The 17,697-nt window shown below is 45.0% G+C and overlaps 1 protein-coding gene across 1 annotated transcript in view; it reads right to left on the bottom strand.

Annotated features, from left to right (window-relative positions):
- Nucleotides 1-977: 977 nt before the first annotated feature.
- LAMA2 (laminin subunit alpha 2) overlaps nucleotides 978-17,697 on the bottom strand; it is a 1,107,608-nt gene continuing 1,090,888 nt past the window's right edge. Inside the window, exons 62-66 of the mRNA XM_030196530.1 lie at nucleotides 17,254-17,409; nucleotides 10,782-10,935; nucleotides 7,666-7,796; nucleotides 4,877-5,099; nucleotides 978-1,880 (exon numbers count right to left, since the gene is read on the bottom strand). Of these exons, the coding sequence (XP_030052390.1) occupies nucleotides 1,723-1,880; nucleotides 4,877-5,099; nucleotides 7,666-7,796; nucleotides 10,782-10,935; nucleotides 17,254-17,409 (822 nt within the window). The 3' untranslated portion in view covers nucleotides 978-1,722. The remainder of the gene's footprint in view (nucleotides 1,881-4,876; nucleotides 5,100-7,665; nucleotides 7,797-10,781; nucleotides 10,936-17,253; nucleotides 17,410-17,697) is intronic.

The following is a 17,697-nucleotide window of genomic DNA, read 5'->3' as shown; positions in this document are numbered from 1 at the left end:
AGGGAGGCTGGAGGTGAGTCTGCCTGCTGCTTTCAGTGCCGCTTTGCCGCTGCGACTTGAGGCAAAATAAAAGATTACAATGCAGGGTGGCATGAACGGAAAGTTAGGGAGCTGAGGGCGGCCGGGTGAGCCGGCCCTGAGAAAAAAAGGTGCCGGTATGTTGTACTGCCGCAAAAAAAGCACTGGGTATGGGGCAAGTTCCCGCCCCCTTTTTTTTTTCTCTCTAGGGGTCTGATTGGATAGTAGGCCTGACTGGGAGAAGGGGAGGCACTTACTAATTCAGTTCTAGGTTGAAGGATGGGAGAGGGATGATGGAGGGGGATTGTTAGTTGCAAGGAACAAATAGAACATTGAAATGTTAGTTCTTTAATCGGTTGGTGTCTGCATTGGGTTTAGTTAAAAATAAAGTTGCAAAACAAAAATATCACTATCTTTGAAGTTTATGATTCCTAATTGTGCGTGTCTCAGCTTTTGTTAAACCATACAGTGCAATGATTATTTGAGCTCAGGTGGCTCCCACTTGGATATTAGAAATGCTTTCCATTTTGAGGCGAGGTGCTATGTGTCACCCTACCTCATGGGTCCAATCGTCAGTTGACTAAAGAGAACACCTATTTATGATTCTGCAGATGGTATATTCCAATTCACATTTGCCAGATTAAATTCTCCCAACAGCAGCATATCCCCTTTCATTGTACTTTGTGTCTGTTTTAGTGCAATCCTATGTATCTCCTAGATTAGATCTCCGGTCAGCTCTTCTGTCCATGCAGGAGATCTATAGATCATTCCAGTGCGGAAGGAAATGCCACCCCCAAGATACTCCATACTGCCACAGTGCCTTCTGCCCTTCTGGTTCAAAAGAGACTTCCTCTGCGGGATTTTTATGAGACCCTTTAATGAAGGAGTTTTAGGTGGCTGTGCTTTTCAGGACATTCACACACACAAAAAAAGTATCAGACATATTTGAATGCATTTGGGCCACAAATTGGATTCATTTTCACATTTGTTATTATTCTGAACACCAGACCTGTTTGCAGTTGCACAATACAATCAGATTCCGGCTCAAGTTCTCCTTCGGGCTTCAAAAGTGTTTTGAAATAGAGCTCGAAACCTTACCTTACCTTACATGAACTGTAAATATGAAGAACCACTTTAACTTTAAATACTCGTCAGACTGCACATGAGATCGTTCAGCTTTAATATTTTTATAACAGCGGCATACAAACTGGTTATAAACACTTTTGACCCATAATGAACATGCAAGCGAGTCACTTGAAAGTGTTGGCGTTCCCATTAAACTATTTTGAACAGGCAGTATAAAAAATGTCATTATAGCTGAGCAAAATAAATGTTCTGTTCCAATTTACCAATTCAGTATACAGTCACTTAAAATTCAATAAACACTGATGGAAGTTACCACAGCACTCTCAACATAGCTAATAATACAGACAAATTTAGTTTCACACTAAGAGAAAGAAATGGAGGGCATTAGAAAGGGCCAGTTTGTTATTTACTGGATGGGAAATGTATTTTTTCCTTTTCCACTTAAACATAATTTTATGAACTATGTTAAACACTGTAGTGGGTTTTTTTTTGAGTGTTCCTCTGAATTTACCATACTATAATGCATTTCAATATACATATATATTTACATATATGGCATATAAAATATATTTGCTTTGTTTTCTATCATTAAATAGTCAAGCCATCACTATATTAGGTTTAATTTGCAGGGCATGTTAAAGGTTGGACTCCTTTTAGCTCCAAGGCTTTGCTGAAGTTGATTTCCTGAGGCTTGCCCGTGCCTTTAGTAAGCTTCAAATCTCGAATGCATCCTCTAAATCGAGTATTACTGGTCAGTGCAAATTGCGTCATGCCCTCTGGAAAAAAACAAAGAAAAAGTGTTAGGAAGATATTGAAAGACCTTTCCTTCCCTCTAGGATTTCCAGTAGCCATGTATACTTATAGTCCTGTCTTTCAGCATCAAGAATGGAAGATGGCAAAACATTTTCTTACATTTCATAAAAACTTTTATCCATTTGGCTTTGCTTAGGTTTCAGATAACCTAAGGCCTCCTGACTTTCAGCCTACTGACCACTGCGGTCTGATTTCAGCCTCGATATTCAGGGCCAGCAACTATCTGGGTACCTGTACCCACACTGAATATCAGAGCTCTGGATGCCTTCCAGAAGATAACCAGGTAGGTGCAATATTCAGCCTAAAACCCAGTTAACTAACCAGGTAGTGGGCTGAATATCACTTTTTTTTTTGTTCTTGTAGCAAATCCACCTCGCGACCCTTTTCTGGAGCAGTCCCCCTTCCCCCTCTAGAAGAGCACTGCCCAAGAGCTTCCTACCTCCTGATAACGCCTCCCAAGTCTACCTGAGGGGTTCCCTGGTTGTCTAGAATCACATATTATCGAAACAAGATGGGCGGCCATCTTTCGTTTCAATAATATGGTCGGGGACGGCCAAATCTCAAGATTTGGGCCGCCCTTAGAGATGGCCGTGATTGTTTTTCGCCGATAATGGTAACTAAGGATGGCCATCTCAAACCCGGCCAAAGCCATTTGGTCATGGGAGGATCCAGCATTTGTAGTGCACTGGTCCCCCTCACATGCCAGGACACCAACCGGGCACCCTAGGGGGCACTGCAGTGGACTTCACAAATTGCTCCCAGGTGCATAGCTCCCTTATCTTGGGTGCTGAGCCCCCCAAAACCCACTCCCCACAACTGTACAACACTACCATAGCCCTTAAAGGATAACGGGGGAGGGCACCTAGATGTGGGTAAAGTGGGTTTTGGGTGGGTTTTGGAGGGCTCCCATTTACCACCTCAAGTGTAACAGGTAGAGGGGATGGGCCTGGGTCCGCCTGCCTGAAGTGCACTGCATTACCCACTAAAAACTGCTCCAGGGACCTGCATAGTGCTGTGATGGAGCTGGGAATGACATTTGAGGCTGGCAAAAAATGTTTTTAAACTTTTTTGGGGGGTGGGAGGGGGTTGGTGACCACTGGGGGAGTAAGGGGAGGTCATTCCCGATTCCCTCTGGTGGTCATCTGGTCAGTTCGGGCACCTTTTCAAGGCTTGGTCATGAACAAAAAGGGACCAAGTAAAGTTGGCCAAATGCTCATCAGGGCCGCCCCTCTTTTTTCCATTATTGGCTGAGGACGGTCATCTGCTAACCACTCCGCCGTCCCGCCTTCGGTACACTACCGACACGCCCCCTTGAACTTTGGCCGTCCCTGCGACAGAAAGCAGTTGAGGCCAGCCAAAATATTTTTCTATGCTGTTCGCATGCAGTGCGTACAAATGACAAGGGGGCAGGTAGGGAGCGGGATTTGGGCATTCCCAAAACTTGGAAGTTTTTCTACCACATAATGGAACAAAGCAAAAACGCCTAGAGCCAAAAGTTTATATATTTTGGTCACAAAAAGGTGCTCTAAATGACCACTGGAGAGATTAAAGCATGACCCCCCCCCCCCCCCCCCACTTACTCCCCCAGTAGTCACTGACCCTCTCCAAAAGATGTGAAAGAAACAGTTCATACCAGCCTCTATGACAGCATCAGAAGTTATGGCCAGTCCTATTAGAGCAGCAAGCAGGTCCCTGGAATAGCCTAGTGGTCGGTGAATGCACTGTAGAGCAGGGGCGTATCTGCTATGGGACCACAGGGGCCTGGCCCCTGTAGATTTGCCCCTGGACCCCCCTACCAATGACCCTCTCAACCCCCCTCCTCCCGCCGTCACTCCGCCGTCGCGCCTCACCTCCCTTTGCTGGCGGGGAACCCCAACCCCCGCCAGCCGGTCTCCTTCCTTCCTTCCTTCCTTAGTTTGGGTTTGGTTTATGACGTCCTGCACGCATGTACAACGTGCAGGACGTCAGACTCACAGAAACAGAACTTGTTTCTGTGAGTCTGACGTCCTGCACGTTGTAAGTGCGTGCAGGATGTCAGAGACCAAACCCAAACGAAGGAAGGAAGGAAGGAGACTTCGGCTGGCAGGGGTTGGGGTCCCCCGCCAGCAAAGGGAGGTGAGGCGCGATGGCTGAGTGACGGCGGGAGGGGGGGGTTCAAAGTATTTGGAGCCAGGTGGTGGTGTCGTCGTCGTCGTCGTCATCTTCGGTGAGGGGGGGGGTTTAAAGTAGTTGGAGGTGGTGATGGTGTCGTCGTCTTCAGCGGGGGGGGGGGGGGGGGGGAGGCTAAAATGTGCCCCCTCACCTCGGCTCTGGCCCCCCCCATACCGTTGAAGTTCAGATACGCCCCTGCTGTAGAGAAGGGAACCCAGTCCCATATCCCACTCTAACTGTTACACTTGTGGTGGAAAGTGTGAGCCATCCAAAACCTACTGTACCCCATAAAGGCTATTGTAGTGGTGTACAGTTGGGTACAATAGGTTTTTGGTGGGTTTTGGAGGGCAATATAAGGGGATAATGGTGAGATGTGTAACTAGGGTGCCCCACTGCTCTGCTGGGATGTCTGTGTGGCTAGTCTATTAAGAATACTGGCCCCCCCAGACGTCCCAATGACTCGTTTTTGTGCATTTTCCCCTTGGACACTTTTTTTTTTTTCTTAAAATGGTCCAAAAAGAGATGCACTGAGCACAAAACATCTAGCAAATGGCTATTTTCAAAACAAATAGACGGGTGCTTTTCTGGTTCGAAAATGTTCACCACGATTTAGACGTCATATCGGAAATTCCCTTCCACATTACCTGTGAATATATTGAAACCTCATACTTGTTTTGACTGTTTTTCTTGGCTGGACTATAAGTTCATAGAATGAGGACTGCCTCTTATATGTATCTGTATAGACCTGCATATGTCTAGGAGCAGTGCAGCTATGGTCTTGCCTGAGCAGTAGCCTCTGGATACATACCAGGATATCCTCCAATAAAGACTGGATCATTGGTGTCTGCTGAGGTAGAAAAAGTATTTGAACTGCTGCCTTCAACTTTCTTTCCATCCACTGTCAGTTCCAAGCGGCTTTTAATCTTCTGTGCTGCAACCTCATGCCACTGTCCGTCACACAAGCTGCCAGGGACATCTGGTTCATAGATGGCTGAAAACCTGCCTACTCCATTATCTGCATGGAACAAAAGCTGTAAAAAAATGCAGTAAATAGATTAATGTAGGTTTGCTTCATATAAATATTCCAGATTGCCAAGCAAAACTGACATTTTCCTCTTAGTTTTATCACAGCTCGGTTTGATTGTATAGCACAGATCAATATATCTTCTGGTACTTTTTGTCACAAAATAACATTTGTTCTTATTCCTGGTAGGGTTGCCAGTTATTAGTTTTCAGTGGGCTTGGCTGACTTGCTTAAGGGAGGTTCTTAGCTGTCAGACCCTTAAAATTAGGAATGTGAGCCAACAACTTGCCAGCAGGTTCACAAGTGTGTCATGGGGGTTGAGGATCAAAGCTTTCTTGTATCCAGCAGTCAGCGGCAGCAAGTAGCAAGCAGAGAGCAATGATTTATACAGCTTGCTCGCTGTGCCAACCCCGGGGCCTTCTCTTTGACGTAACTTCCTGCTTCTGCATAGCGGAAGACATCAGAGAGAAGGCTCCAGGGTTGACGCGAGCAGGTTGTATGAATTGCTGCTTGCTGCCGCCGACCACTAGAGACAAAAATACATTTGCAAAGGTACACCAGAAAGGGGAGGTGGTCAAGAGACACAAGTGGAGATGCCTGGTTGCCTGCTGGAGAGGGGACATGAGGGAGAGATACTGGATTATTTCTGAGCGGGGTGGGGAGAGAAGGGTCAGGGAGGAAGAAAAGGTAAATGCTAGACTGTTTGTGTGGGTGGGGGAAAGAAAAGGTAAATGTTGGATTATTTGTGAGGGTGGGTGGGGGAAATAGAAGATAAATGCTGGATTATTTTGAGGGTGGAAGGGAAGAGAAGATAAATGTTGCGCTCTTTGTGAGGGTGGGGGGAACGACAAGAGAAGTTAAATCCCGGATTATTTGTGTGTGTGTGTGTATGGGGGGGGGGAGGTAAGATGCTGGACCACATATGGGGTTGTGGCTGAGGAGGGCAGGTGAAGGTAAAATGCTGGACCATGTGCCTTGACAATTTTAGCGCTGTATAATTGTGCTGTGAGATGAAAAAGGTTGAAAATCTCTGCAGTAGACACTCTTCCAACTGACCACCAGCGCGGAAAGAAATAAATTGAAAAAGTACGGTTCTTACCTGATGGTATATAATGTGGACTAGAGTGGGAATCTGCATGAACGAGAATTGTGAGAGCTTTTTAAGCTTAATGCTTTGGTATTGGTCCGGGTCAGTGACGTCGCGGGAGAGTCACTTCATTTGTGTGGCTGCAAGATACTCTATCCAGGGAGAACTCGCGGAGCTGACAGCCGCGTGGATCCTCCCTGCACCCCCTTGCAGCGTGCACCCGGGGTGGACCATCCCCACCGCCCTGACCTTGGTACGCCACTACTGTGCTCAAAACAACAATGCGCAGTACCCATGCAGTTGGAAGGTGGTAGTTATCCTTTATTTTTAATAGGAGGTAGATGGGGGAAGAGGATCCCTTGCCTCCTGTATCTAGTTTTGTCTAACGCCTGCTCCGAGCTGGCACTGGGTTTTGTGCAGTAAGGGCGCCCTTCTTTGGGGTGCTGTTTTCTGAGCATCAGATGGAATATGAAATAATCTCTTTTGACTACATTTGCATGCTCTTGTTTCCCACGGTAAGGGCCTTCTGAGCATTATATACTGGCAAACGTGGGTGCTAGTCCAGCGCTAATGGCCTCTAGTTCCCGCATTTGCTTCTGAGCATCAGGCTGTTATTGCCTTCTCTTTAGGAGGTGATAAGCGCATTTGTGTTGTCTGCAGCAGTGCAGTGCACAGTAATTACAGTGCCCATCCCCCACCTATTTCTTGTTCCATTCCACAATTTGCCAGGTTAGTGCATGAATTAAGGGTACTGTCATGCTAATGCAGTAACAGTTATTCAGTTATGTGCTAACAGTGTACATGAATTCATGCAGGAATTCTAAAAAAAAAAATCTGTTCTAACCGAATCTGCTTCGCTGTATGGTTAAGGGCTGAATATTGCCACTATCTGTAAAGCCGCTGGTGGTCAGTGGATAGTGGCACTGTGTATACATAAAATATTTAAACACCACATCCAGCATTTAAAAATAAAATGCTGAGCATGCTTTAAATATTGACCCAAGAGTCATATAGTACATTTTGATGATAAATAGCCCAGTGTCGTTCCATGCAGTTTACCAGCCATTTAACCTGCACACTCTGCTTCTAACACTTTTTTCTGTCATCAACAATCTTTCATATCCCGCTTAACCCCTTATACAATGTTATCACCTAATTCTCCTGATATTTGGTTGCTAATTTGCTAATCTTTCACCTTCCAGGTATCACTGGAATGAACTCGGTTCCATAACCTGCTCAGATTATACAACGCCTCCCTTCTCGTCTTCAGAAAATGTCACATACTAACATCCACTTCTCCTCACTACGGTCCTTTTTCATTTTGCTCATTACAAGTGAGTTGAGTTCAGTCAATCTTACATCCTCTGGGACTTTCCCTTTCTTGACCAAATACTGTTATTTCTCATTGAAAAAACCCCCATCATCTCACTCCTCCTTTCGCTGATTTTATTTCTGCCTGTTGTGAGGGTGCTGCTTCTTTACTCACTTTCTCGTCCACCAGCTCAATGCCCATGCCCGCCATCCTCTGGCCGCTGACTCCCAATAAAACTCCATGAGGTTGAGTTGTGCGGAATGCAAACTTCACTAGTATATCCATTCCAACTCTGAAATTGTCAACTGCAAGGAGAAAAATAGACACCGAGTGGAAACTGAACAATGCTCGAAAGTAGTACAATAAGCAACACATTTATATGTGTGTGTGGGGGGGGGGGGGGGGGGGAGTGAAGGGGGTTAGTTTTATAACAGGAAGCCTATGTGAAAAGTCTGATTTATTATAAACCGGTCAATATCTAGCCAGCAGTGGTGAGCGATTTTCTAAAGCTCATCGCCACCCGACACTGAATATCCAGGTGAGCAGCAATGCCTGCAAGTTATGAGAGTAGAGGCAATACACAGCAAAACCGAGCAAAGTTAGCACTGCTATTTATGTAAATTCTAAGGCCCAGATCTGAAAAAGGAGGCGTGGAATGGGCGGGTCATGAGTGTTTCTCAAATCAATGTGCGTGGTTATAGAATACAACCTGGTTCATGCCTAAATTAGGTGCTGGGATTTAAACCAAGTTTAATTGGCGTAACTGCCCATGACTAGATTTAGTCGTGTGGACAGGCGCTCTGCGTATCCTATAAACCGAGTGGCAATTTAGGCCTATTTTATAAGTACAACTAAATACACCTCAGTGTACTTTATAGAATACGCTGAGGTATATTTTTTTCTGTGTGGATTTTTCAGGCACCTAGGTTATATAGAATTGTTTTTTATGGGGGAAATTTTACAAAGATTTTTTTTGTATGTAAAAGGGAAATAGGACTTGATATACTGCCTTTCTGAGGTCTTTGCAACTACATTCAAAGTGGTTTACATATATTCAGGTACTTATTTTGTACCAGGGGCAATGGAGGGTTAGGTGACTTGCCCAGAGTCACAAGGAGCTGCAGTGGGAATTGAACTCAGTTCCCCAGGATCAAAGTCCACTAATTCCAAGGACAGGACGAGCATAATCTTATGCATGGAAAGGCAGAACTGTAATTACACCAGGCTCTTAAACACATACACTACCTCGTAAAGAAAAAACAAAACAAAAAGGGCTGCAAATGCTACACACTAGCAGGATACTGCACCTTGATCACACATGAAAAACACATGACACAACAGGTATGAAGGCAAAATACTGAATTGGAAAGTTACCTCAAGAAGTCAGACTCAGCATTCAGCAATACTAGAAAAATTGAAACTTACATGCAAAATATCACAGATGCACATTTCCAAAAGCTGACATATTCCAATTAATACATTCTGAATAAAATACTTTTGTCTACCTTGTTGTCTGATCATTTGTTTTTTCTATTCGCTTTGGTCCCAGTGGTCTTCTGTTTTATGCAGTGTCTTCTTTCCATTTGATATTTTTTCTCTCACCATGTCCACCATCCTCCTCCTGTGTCCTTATGTGTCCTGTCTACCATCTGTAGCCCTGTCCCTATCCTTTCTCCAGTTTCAGCATCTGCCTTCAAAGTGTTCCAATCCAGCCCTTAAATTCAGCAATTTCCCCTCCATCCATATCCAGCATTTCTCCTCACTCCCCTCCTTCCATGTGCATCTACTTTCCTCCCCTCCCCTACATCCATGTCCAGCATTTCTCCTCTATCCCTTTCCCTCCATCCATGTGCATCTCCTTCCTTTATCTTTCCTTCCCTCCATTTGTGCCCAACATTTCTCCTCTCTCCCCTGCCCTCCATATCCAGCAATTCCCCTCTCTCCCTGAGCCCTGCCCTCCCATGCTCCTCTGTCCTCTGCCCCCTCCATTCATCCCTATCCAGCAATTCCCCTCTCTCCTTGAGCCCTGCCCTCCCATCCATGCTCCTCTGTCCCCTGCCCCCTCCATTCATCCCTATCCAGCAATTCCCTCTCTCCCTGAGCCCTGCCCTCCCATCCATGCTCATTCATCATCCCTATCCAGCAATTCCCCTCTCCCTGAGCCCTGCCCTCCCATGCTCCCTCTGTCCCCTGCCCCCTCCATTCATCCCTATCCAGCAATTCCCCTCTCTCCCTGAGCCCTGCCCTCCTCCCATCCATGCTCCTCTCTGTCCCCTGCCCCCTCCATTCATCATCCCTATATCCAGCAATTCCCCTCTCTCCCTGAGCCCTGCCCTCTCCCATCCATGCTCCTCTCCCCTGCCCCCTCCATTCATCCCCATCCAGCAATCCCCCTCTCTCCCTGAGCACTGCCATCCATGTCCAGGTCCTCTCTCCCTTGCCCTCCCGCTCCCATGTTCAACTGCCTGCCCGCCCTGGTGCCCTCTTCTCCCCCCAACCAACAAGGATCCTTTTTCTTTTAAATTTACCCTCCGTCGCCGACTCGCTGGAATCTGACTGGACAGCACAGCAGGCAGCGTCGCTGAAAGCGCTCCTCCCCTCCCAAGTGCCCCCGACGTCTCTAGCAGAACGCAGAAGCTTCCTGATTCGTTCATTCTCAGTGTCCCGGGCAGAATAGCGTGTCGTCGGATCGCCGCCGGCCCTGGGAAGAGGCTGACTAAGGCGCGCCGTGCGGGGCCCCCCTAAGCGTGGGGCCCTATGCAGCCGCCTTGGCCTAAGACCGGCCCTGGTTGGAAGCGCCCAAAATTGGCTTTCGATTATACCGATTTGGGCGCCCATGAGAGAAAGGTGCCCATCTCCCGATTTGGGTCAAAATATGGGCGTCTTTGTCTTTCAAAAATAAGCCTGTTTGGTGCCTTTGTAAAATAGGTATAAAATAGCTGCTTTTCTGGACTTTCCACATAGATGCCCTGTTATAAAATTACCCCTAGGACAGCAATGTTCAAAGAATTGTTAACCATAAAATATGTGTGTGTAACAAATGAGACATTCCTAGGTGCAAGGCTGGGGAAGCATACTTCCATAGACACTTTTGGATTTTCATATGCATATGTGTTAGGCTTCCCAGATAAAGTACCTGCATGACTAGAAGGTCCCTAGGTAATTGTTGAAAGGGAAATGTTTTTCCTTAGCTGATGTAAAGGCTATGAGTAGAAAAGTACCTGCAGACTTTACAAATACATTCTTTGTTACTCTCATTTGGGATTGTTTCAAAAGAAGCTGGAAAATACCTGCTTTGGCAAACCCTGTCCCATCAAAATAAGTTCCTTTCTGTGCGTTGGCAAAACAGGAGCCGACATTGAAGCTGGAAGTAGGGTTATCCAGGTCAACAGGAGACTCTGTCATTTTAAAATTCCTTACGCAGCCATCTATGCTGTGAAGAACCTGGTCACAAAAAAAAATCCAATGTTTACAGTTTAATGAAATAATGGAAAATTACTTTTTCCATTCAGTGAGATGCTGGTGGGGAGCAACTGGCTTCAGTTAAGCGGTTTATTTACAAAGCTGTGATAACACAAAAATTTGTGAAATCTGTGTTGAATGTGAATTAATTGGCAAATAATGTATGAAAAAGATCACTAGTGTGTCTGAGTTGCTATTAACATGAATACGTGTGAAAAGGAAGAAATGTGATGCAACATATGAAATCGACCTCATTTCATACTACCCAAAGCAAAAATAACACTAGCTATTGAACACAATTCTCTGTAGTGTTGATTTCACATGAAAATGGCAGGTGTACTAAAATGTTTATGACTGCCAACCTTGGGCTTCTTTTACAAAGCCGAACTACCGATTCTCGATGCGGCAAATGAGAGGAAGCCCATTCAATTCCTATGGCTTCATCTCATTTGCCAGGTGGGAATCGCTAGCGTGGCCTTTATAAAAGAAGCCCTTTTGTGCCTTTTTTCTGGGGATACAGTACAGAAACACTCTTATCAGTATTGACTTCCTAAGTTAAAGAACAATTAGGCACTGGGAAACAAGCATATTACTTCAATTCGACATATCTGCGGCATTTGATCATTCCCTGCTGTTGGAGCATTTAAGCGGAATTGGCATTTCTGGAAAAGGTTTTGCATGGTTTCAGGATTTTTACAGTAATTGTAGGTACTTTGTATGTCTAAATAAATCATTTTCTGAATTTTGGTCCCTGGGGTGTGGAGTTCCACAAGGATCCCCACTTTATCCCATTCTTTTCAATTTTTTCTTGGCTACACTAGGAAAGATTGAATTCATTTCTTATGCAGACAATATATTAATATTGTTATCAATTTCCATTGATTGTCCAGATTATAGGGTCCTTTTACAAAGGCAAGTTCAAAAATGGCTTGTGGTAGTGTAGGTGCGGGTTTTAGGCGCACGCCAATCCATTTTTTAGCGCGCCCGTAAAAAAGGCCCTTTTTTTGTCGAAAATGGACGTGTGGCAAGATGAAAATTGCCACGTGTCCATTTTGGGTCTGAGACCTTACCGCCAGCCATTGACCTAGCAGTAAAGACTCACGTGGTAACCGGGTGGTAATGACCTACGCGTGCCAAATGCCACTTGGCGCATATCCATTATGCGCACCTGAAAATAAAAAATATTTTTCAGATGCGCGTATCAGATGTGCGCAAAAAATGAAATTACTGCAAGAGCCATGCGGTAGTTGGACGGTAACTTCATTTTGGCGTGCGTTGGGTGTGCGTAGACACTTACGCGACTTAGTAAAAGGGACCCTTTGTTAGTCGGATTTCTTTAGGCATGAATAGGATTAAAAAATGGGCATTAGACAATAGAATGATAATTAAATTCCCAGTAGAACAAAGGTGTTATGGTTTAAAAGCTCAGTATTTCTGTCCCTTCTACAATTATTTTATCAAAGGACCAAATTTTACCAGTTGAGTTGGAATCAAGGGTTCTTGATGTGATATTAGATTCATCTCTGTATTATAACTCTCAAATAAATCATTTATGTCAGAAAACTTTCATTAAGCTGGGACAATTGCGTTTATTGAGATTTTACTTTAATCAAAACCCATTTGCTCTATTAGTTCAAATGTTGGTTTTACCACACCTAGATTATTGTAATAGTCTTTATTTTGGCTTATGTTCTAAATTATTGTCACATGAACTCGTTCCTCAGTTTTCTTTTTTCCGCACTGAGGTGCGGTAGAGTTTTTCTGCGCTCTTCTCAGGCCTGGGAAAGAGTCTTCGAAAGCTTTTTGGCTCTTTGCCTTATTTTTCTTTATTTTTTTTATCAATTCTACAGTAAAAAAAAAAGTTCCTGTAGTTTCCTTTACTTTTGTCCACCTTTTAAAGTTTCCTTTGTATTCGACACAGCTGGCTTAGGCCGCGCGGTCGGGTTGTTCCCTTATTTTTGTTCCCTTTTTTCTTTTCAAAGGCACAATCGTGTCTTTTGATTTTGCCGACGCCGTTTTTCCTTCCATGTCATCAAAGACATCCAGCGGCTTCAAACGTTGTACTTGGTGCAACCGGACCATCTCAGGTACCGATACTCACACCTGGTGTATCCAGTGCCTTTGGCCCGACCATAGCCCAGCCGCTTGTAGTCTATTGAGCTTATTTTTGAAAGAGATCACCGGCGATCTTCCGATACAAATTGGGAGATCACCGGCAATCTCCTGATCCCGGCCAAATTGGTATTATCGAAAGCCAATTTTGGCCGGCTCCAACTGCTTTTTCGTCGCGGCGCCGGCCAACCTTCAAGGGGGCGTGTTGGTAGGGTAGCGAAGGCGGGATGGGGCGGGGTGGGGTGGGGCGGGGCGGGGCGGAGGCGTGGTTACGAGATGGCCGGCTTCACCTTATAATGGAAAAAAAATGGCCGGCTCGAACGAGCATTTCGTCGGCTGGACTTGAGCCCCAGTTGACCAGACGACCACCGAAGGGAAGTGGGGATCACCTCCCCTTACTCCTCCAGTGGTCACCAACCCCCTCCCACCCAAAAAAAAAAACAGTTTTGTGCCAGCCTGTATGCCAGCCTGAAATGTCTTACCCAGCTCCCTGACAGCAATATGCAGGTCCCTGGAACAGTATTTAGTGGGTGCAGTGCACTTCAGGCAGGTGGACCCAGGCCCATCCCCCCTACCTATTACACTTGTGGTGATAAATATTGAGCCCTCCAAAACCCCCCAAAACCCACTGTACCCACATGTAGGTGCCCCCCTTCACCCCTTAGGGCTATGGTAGTGGTGTACAGTTGTGGGGAGTGGGTTTGGGGGGGAGATTGGGGGGCTCAGCACACAAGGTATGGGAGCTGTACTCCTGGCACCTATTTTTTTTTTAATATTTAGAAGTGCCCCCTAGGGTGCCCGGTTGGTGTCCTGGCATGTCAGGGGGACCAGTGCACAGGAAATGCTGGCTCCTCCCATGACCAAATGCCTTGCATTTCGCCGGGTTTGAGATGGCTGGTCCCGATTTCCATTATGGCTGGAAAACGAAGCCGGCAATCTCATGTAAACCTGGTGATCCTGCTCTTAACCCAGCGAGCGATTTGGCCGGCGCCAAGTGTATTTCAAAAATATGCTTGACTCCACCCCTTGCAGAGCTGGCCCCGAAGATGGCCAGCCATCGATTTGGCCAGCGCTGTTCGATTATGCCTCTCCACGTCTTCGTATGAAGAAACGGACCCAAGCGTCTCGAGAAGCCCAACGAGAAAAGCTTTTTGGGGCTCGGTCCAGTCCTTCGACGTTGACTTCAGTACCGAGATCGACAGCGTCGACATCAACTTCGAAGGAAGCTTCGACGTTGGGAGCAGAGGTAATGGCTGCTGAAAGACCTATTCGCACTGGGAGCAGTGAGGCATCGAATGGGTCTCCACCTGCCTTGAGGCCTCCTGCTATGCAGGCCCCTCGGGACCGACTTTTGTCGGACCTGGCCCCTAGGAGGCGTGAGGATTCCACGTCCTCCTCATCGGTACCGAGGAGTCTTGATGATGTGCGTCGAGCGAAGGCATTTCCTTCACTTATGCCCAAGCTGGGTTGTCTCTAGAGAGCTTTGTCATGGCTCACAATGTCAGAGCCATGGCTGCATCAGTGGCTCACTTAAAGTCAGCCTTCATTGAAGAGATTTGCAAGGCTGCAACATGGTCATCAGTCCACACATTCACATCTCACTACTGCCTTCAGCAGACTACCTGACACGACAGTCGGTTTGGGCAGTCAGTTCTGCAGAATCTGTTCGGGGTTTAGAATCCAACTCCACCCCCTAGACCCATTTTTCTTCTGTTCGAGGCTGCACTCTCAGTTAGTTGTTTATGGTTTTAGGTCAATCTATGTTATGTCCTCGCCGTTGCGAGGCCCAATTGACCAATGTTCGTTGTTTTTGAGTGAGCGTGGTTGCTAGGGATATCCCTTCTGTAACAACAAGCAGCCTACTTGTCCTCGGAGAAAGCGAAGATACTTACCTGTAGCAGGTATTCTCCGAGGACAGCAGGCTGATTGTTCTCACAAACCCGCCCACCTCCCCTTTTGAGTTTATTTTAATGCTTTTTGATTTAACTGAGGAACACGTTCACGTGACAGGCGGGAAATCGGTCTGCGCATGCGCGGTGTGCGCTGCACCGCGCCAGAAGACTCTGGCAAAACATTTTTTATATTTTACTTGCAAAATGCCTATTCCTGGCCGACACGGACGTCGACCTACATGTGAGAACAATCAGCCTGCTGTCCTCGGAGAATACCTGCTACAGGTAAGTATCTTCGCTATAACGCCTACCTCGCAGGCAAATTGAGCGGTTTACATTACAACTCATACAGACTACTTCAGTGAGGCTGATTTTCAAACTTAGTAATTTAGCAGTGGTACTTCTTACACTGCTAAACTTCATTGGCTTCCAATTTACAAACAAATTTTATTTAAAATATCTTGTTTGGGGTTTTTTTTTTTTCAAAATATTGAATGGTAGCACTTCTGAATTATTGGTAAATATAGTTTCCATCACTCTCCCAAGATTGTCATGTCGATTCAGCAAACAGATGATATTTCACCCTCCTTCTTTTCGCAATATGCGTTTTTACCAAGTTGTTAATTCAGTTTTTCAGTTATGGGTGTTTATTTCTGGAATTCTTTTCCTTTATATATTAGAACTGAATCAAGCTAATTAGCATTCCAGAATAAGGTCAGAACCTTTCTGTTTGAGCGACTTTAAGATGTAATCATGGTTTAAATATAGGTTAAATGATTGTTTTTTAAATTAATGCTATGTACTGAATAATGATTTGTATTACTTTTTAATTACTGTACACCGCTATGAACCCTTTTCAGGGAAATTAGTGGTTTATAAGTACTGTACTGATATTGGTATCCCACATTTCCGGCATAGCAGTAGGCTCAATGTGGCTTACAGGTTCCGGAGAGGAGAGAACCAACTCCGGGAATATATACAGAGTTGAATATAGAGTAAAAGTAGGTGCAAGGAAGCTGATAAGGTTCCAGAAAAGAGAATACAACTTTGGGACAAATATATAGTATAGCATATAGAGAAAAGTAATCCCAATGAGGCTTATAAGGTTAATGTTGAAATGTCACACCTGTGTCTATGCACCTGAAAACCTACAGGCAAAAATGTCTTTTGGGGCTAATATTGCTCATAACTGTAAGGCACTTTAGAGCACCTGCATGTTTTGGTGTCTTTGAAGATTTGTGTAGCAGAAATGATCCTGAAAAGGCAAGCCCAGGGAACAAAATCACTACTGGGACAATGTGATTTTCCCAAGACTGCAGATATTTTAGACTGTTGACTTTGCACCAGTTCTCAAAGAGAAGGATATGGTAACAGCACTTAGCGTATCTGGATTTAAAAAAGGTTTGGATAAGTTCCTGGAGGAAAAGTCTATAGTCTGTTATTGAGATAGACATGGGGACTCTGTTGTCCCTGGGACTGGTAGCATGAATTCCTGGTATTCTGCCAGGTACTTGTGACCTGGATTGGCCACTGCTGGAAGCAGAATACTGGGCTAGATCTGACATAATATGGCTATTTGGAAGTATGTTTATGTTCTTAACATATCATCGTACTTCCCCTCTAAAATCTGTCTAGAAGCAAAGTGCCCACAGAGATTTGCACTTGCTTTTGATGTGGGTGCTTCCCCCCTGAAAAATGAATGTAGTTTTGAAAATGCAAAACTACACACCTATTGCAGGTCCACTTTTTCAGAATTTCCCTTTGAAAACCAGCTAGCAGGCACCAGGGTACAAAGAACCTGTGGTCCTGCAAGCTGCCATCTCTCACCCAAAATTGCCATCCCTATAACGTAAACTTGTCTTATGTACCAAATCCCTTCTAAATGCTGCCTTGATTAAATGAATTTGAATGGAACATTTAAATATCTTTCCACTTTCCATCACGAAGGGGGTCTTTTACTAAAGCTTAGCTCGCGTTATCTGCAGATAACTTGAGTTAAGCTTTAGTAAAAGACCCTCTAAATGTCCTTCTCAGAAGTTTTCAGATGAGGGATGCACACTAGATTGATGTGGCAACAAAGGGAAGGAGAGGGTGCATAGAGAAGAGAAGAAGGATCCTAATGGGTGGAGCCAGTTCAAAAAGTACAACTGGATTGATGCCACCAAAACCCAGGCAATTTAAAGACACATTTAAAACTTGTTTCAACAAACACAGTTATTTTCCAGAATAATTTAGTACATACAGAGATGTGGCCTGGCATTGCATGTGGCAGATGAAGATTTCGTATTTGCCTTACCGGTCCAATTCTTCGAGTTATATAATTAATAGGAAGTCCTCCAACATATAGCATTCCCACTACATCCAGGATATCAGCTTTCTTGGGGCTGATGGTGCTGTTTGAAACTCCATCTACAAACAAGATGCCCCTTTGCTTTGCCCTAACTATCCTTATCTAGGAGAAAAAAAAAAGACAGAACTGCTTAGGGAAGTAATACTTTATAGCACGCAGTGCTAATGCTTGAAATGAAAATACATATATGGATGCTGGGAAATTGCAAGTGTTGGCACATCTAAGAGGAACAGCTATTTTTGTAAGAACCATGTCCAAAGAGAGGGGTATCACTTGAACACAAGTTCTAACACTTAAATGGTCCCAAAAAGCAGCAAGGTCTGCAAAATCCAACGTGGAGACAAAAAGAGCAGATCAATCAGTAGTACAGTTCAAACTTTATTGTAAAAT

This window comes from Microcaecilia unicolor, chromosome 3, assembly GCF_901765095.1.
Source record: "Microcaecilia unicolor chromosome 3, aMicUni1.1, whole genome shotgun sequence".
Classification (NCBI taxonomy): domain Eukaryota; kingdom Metazoa; phylum Chordata; class Amphibia; order Gymnophiona; family Siphonopidae; genus Microcaecilia; species Microcaecilia unicolor.
Note: the sequence above shows the minus strand (reverse complement) of the source record. Positions and strands in the feature narration are given on the sequence as shown.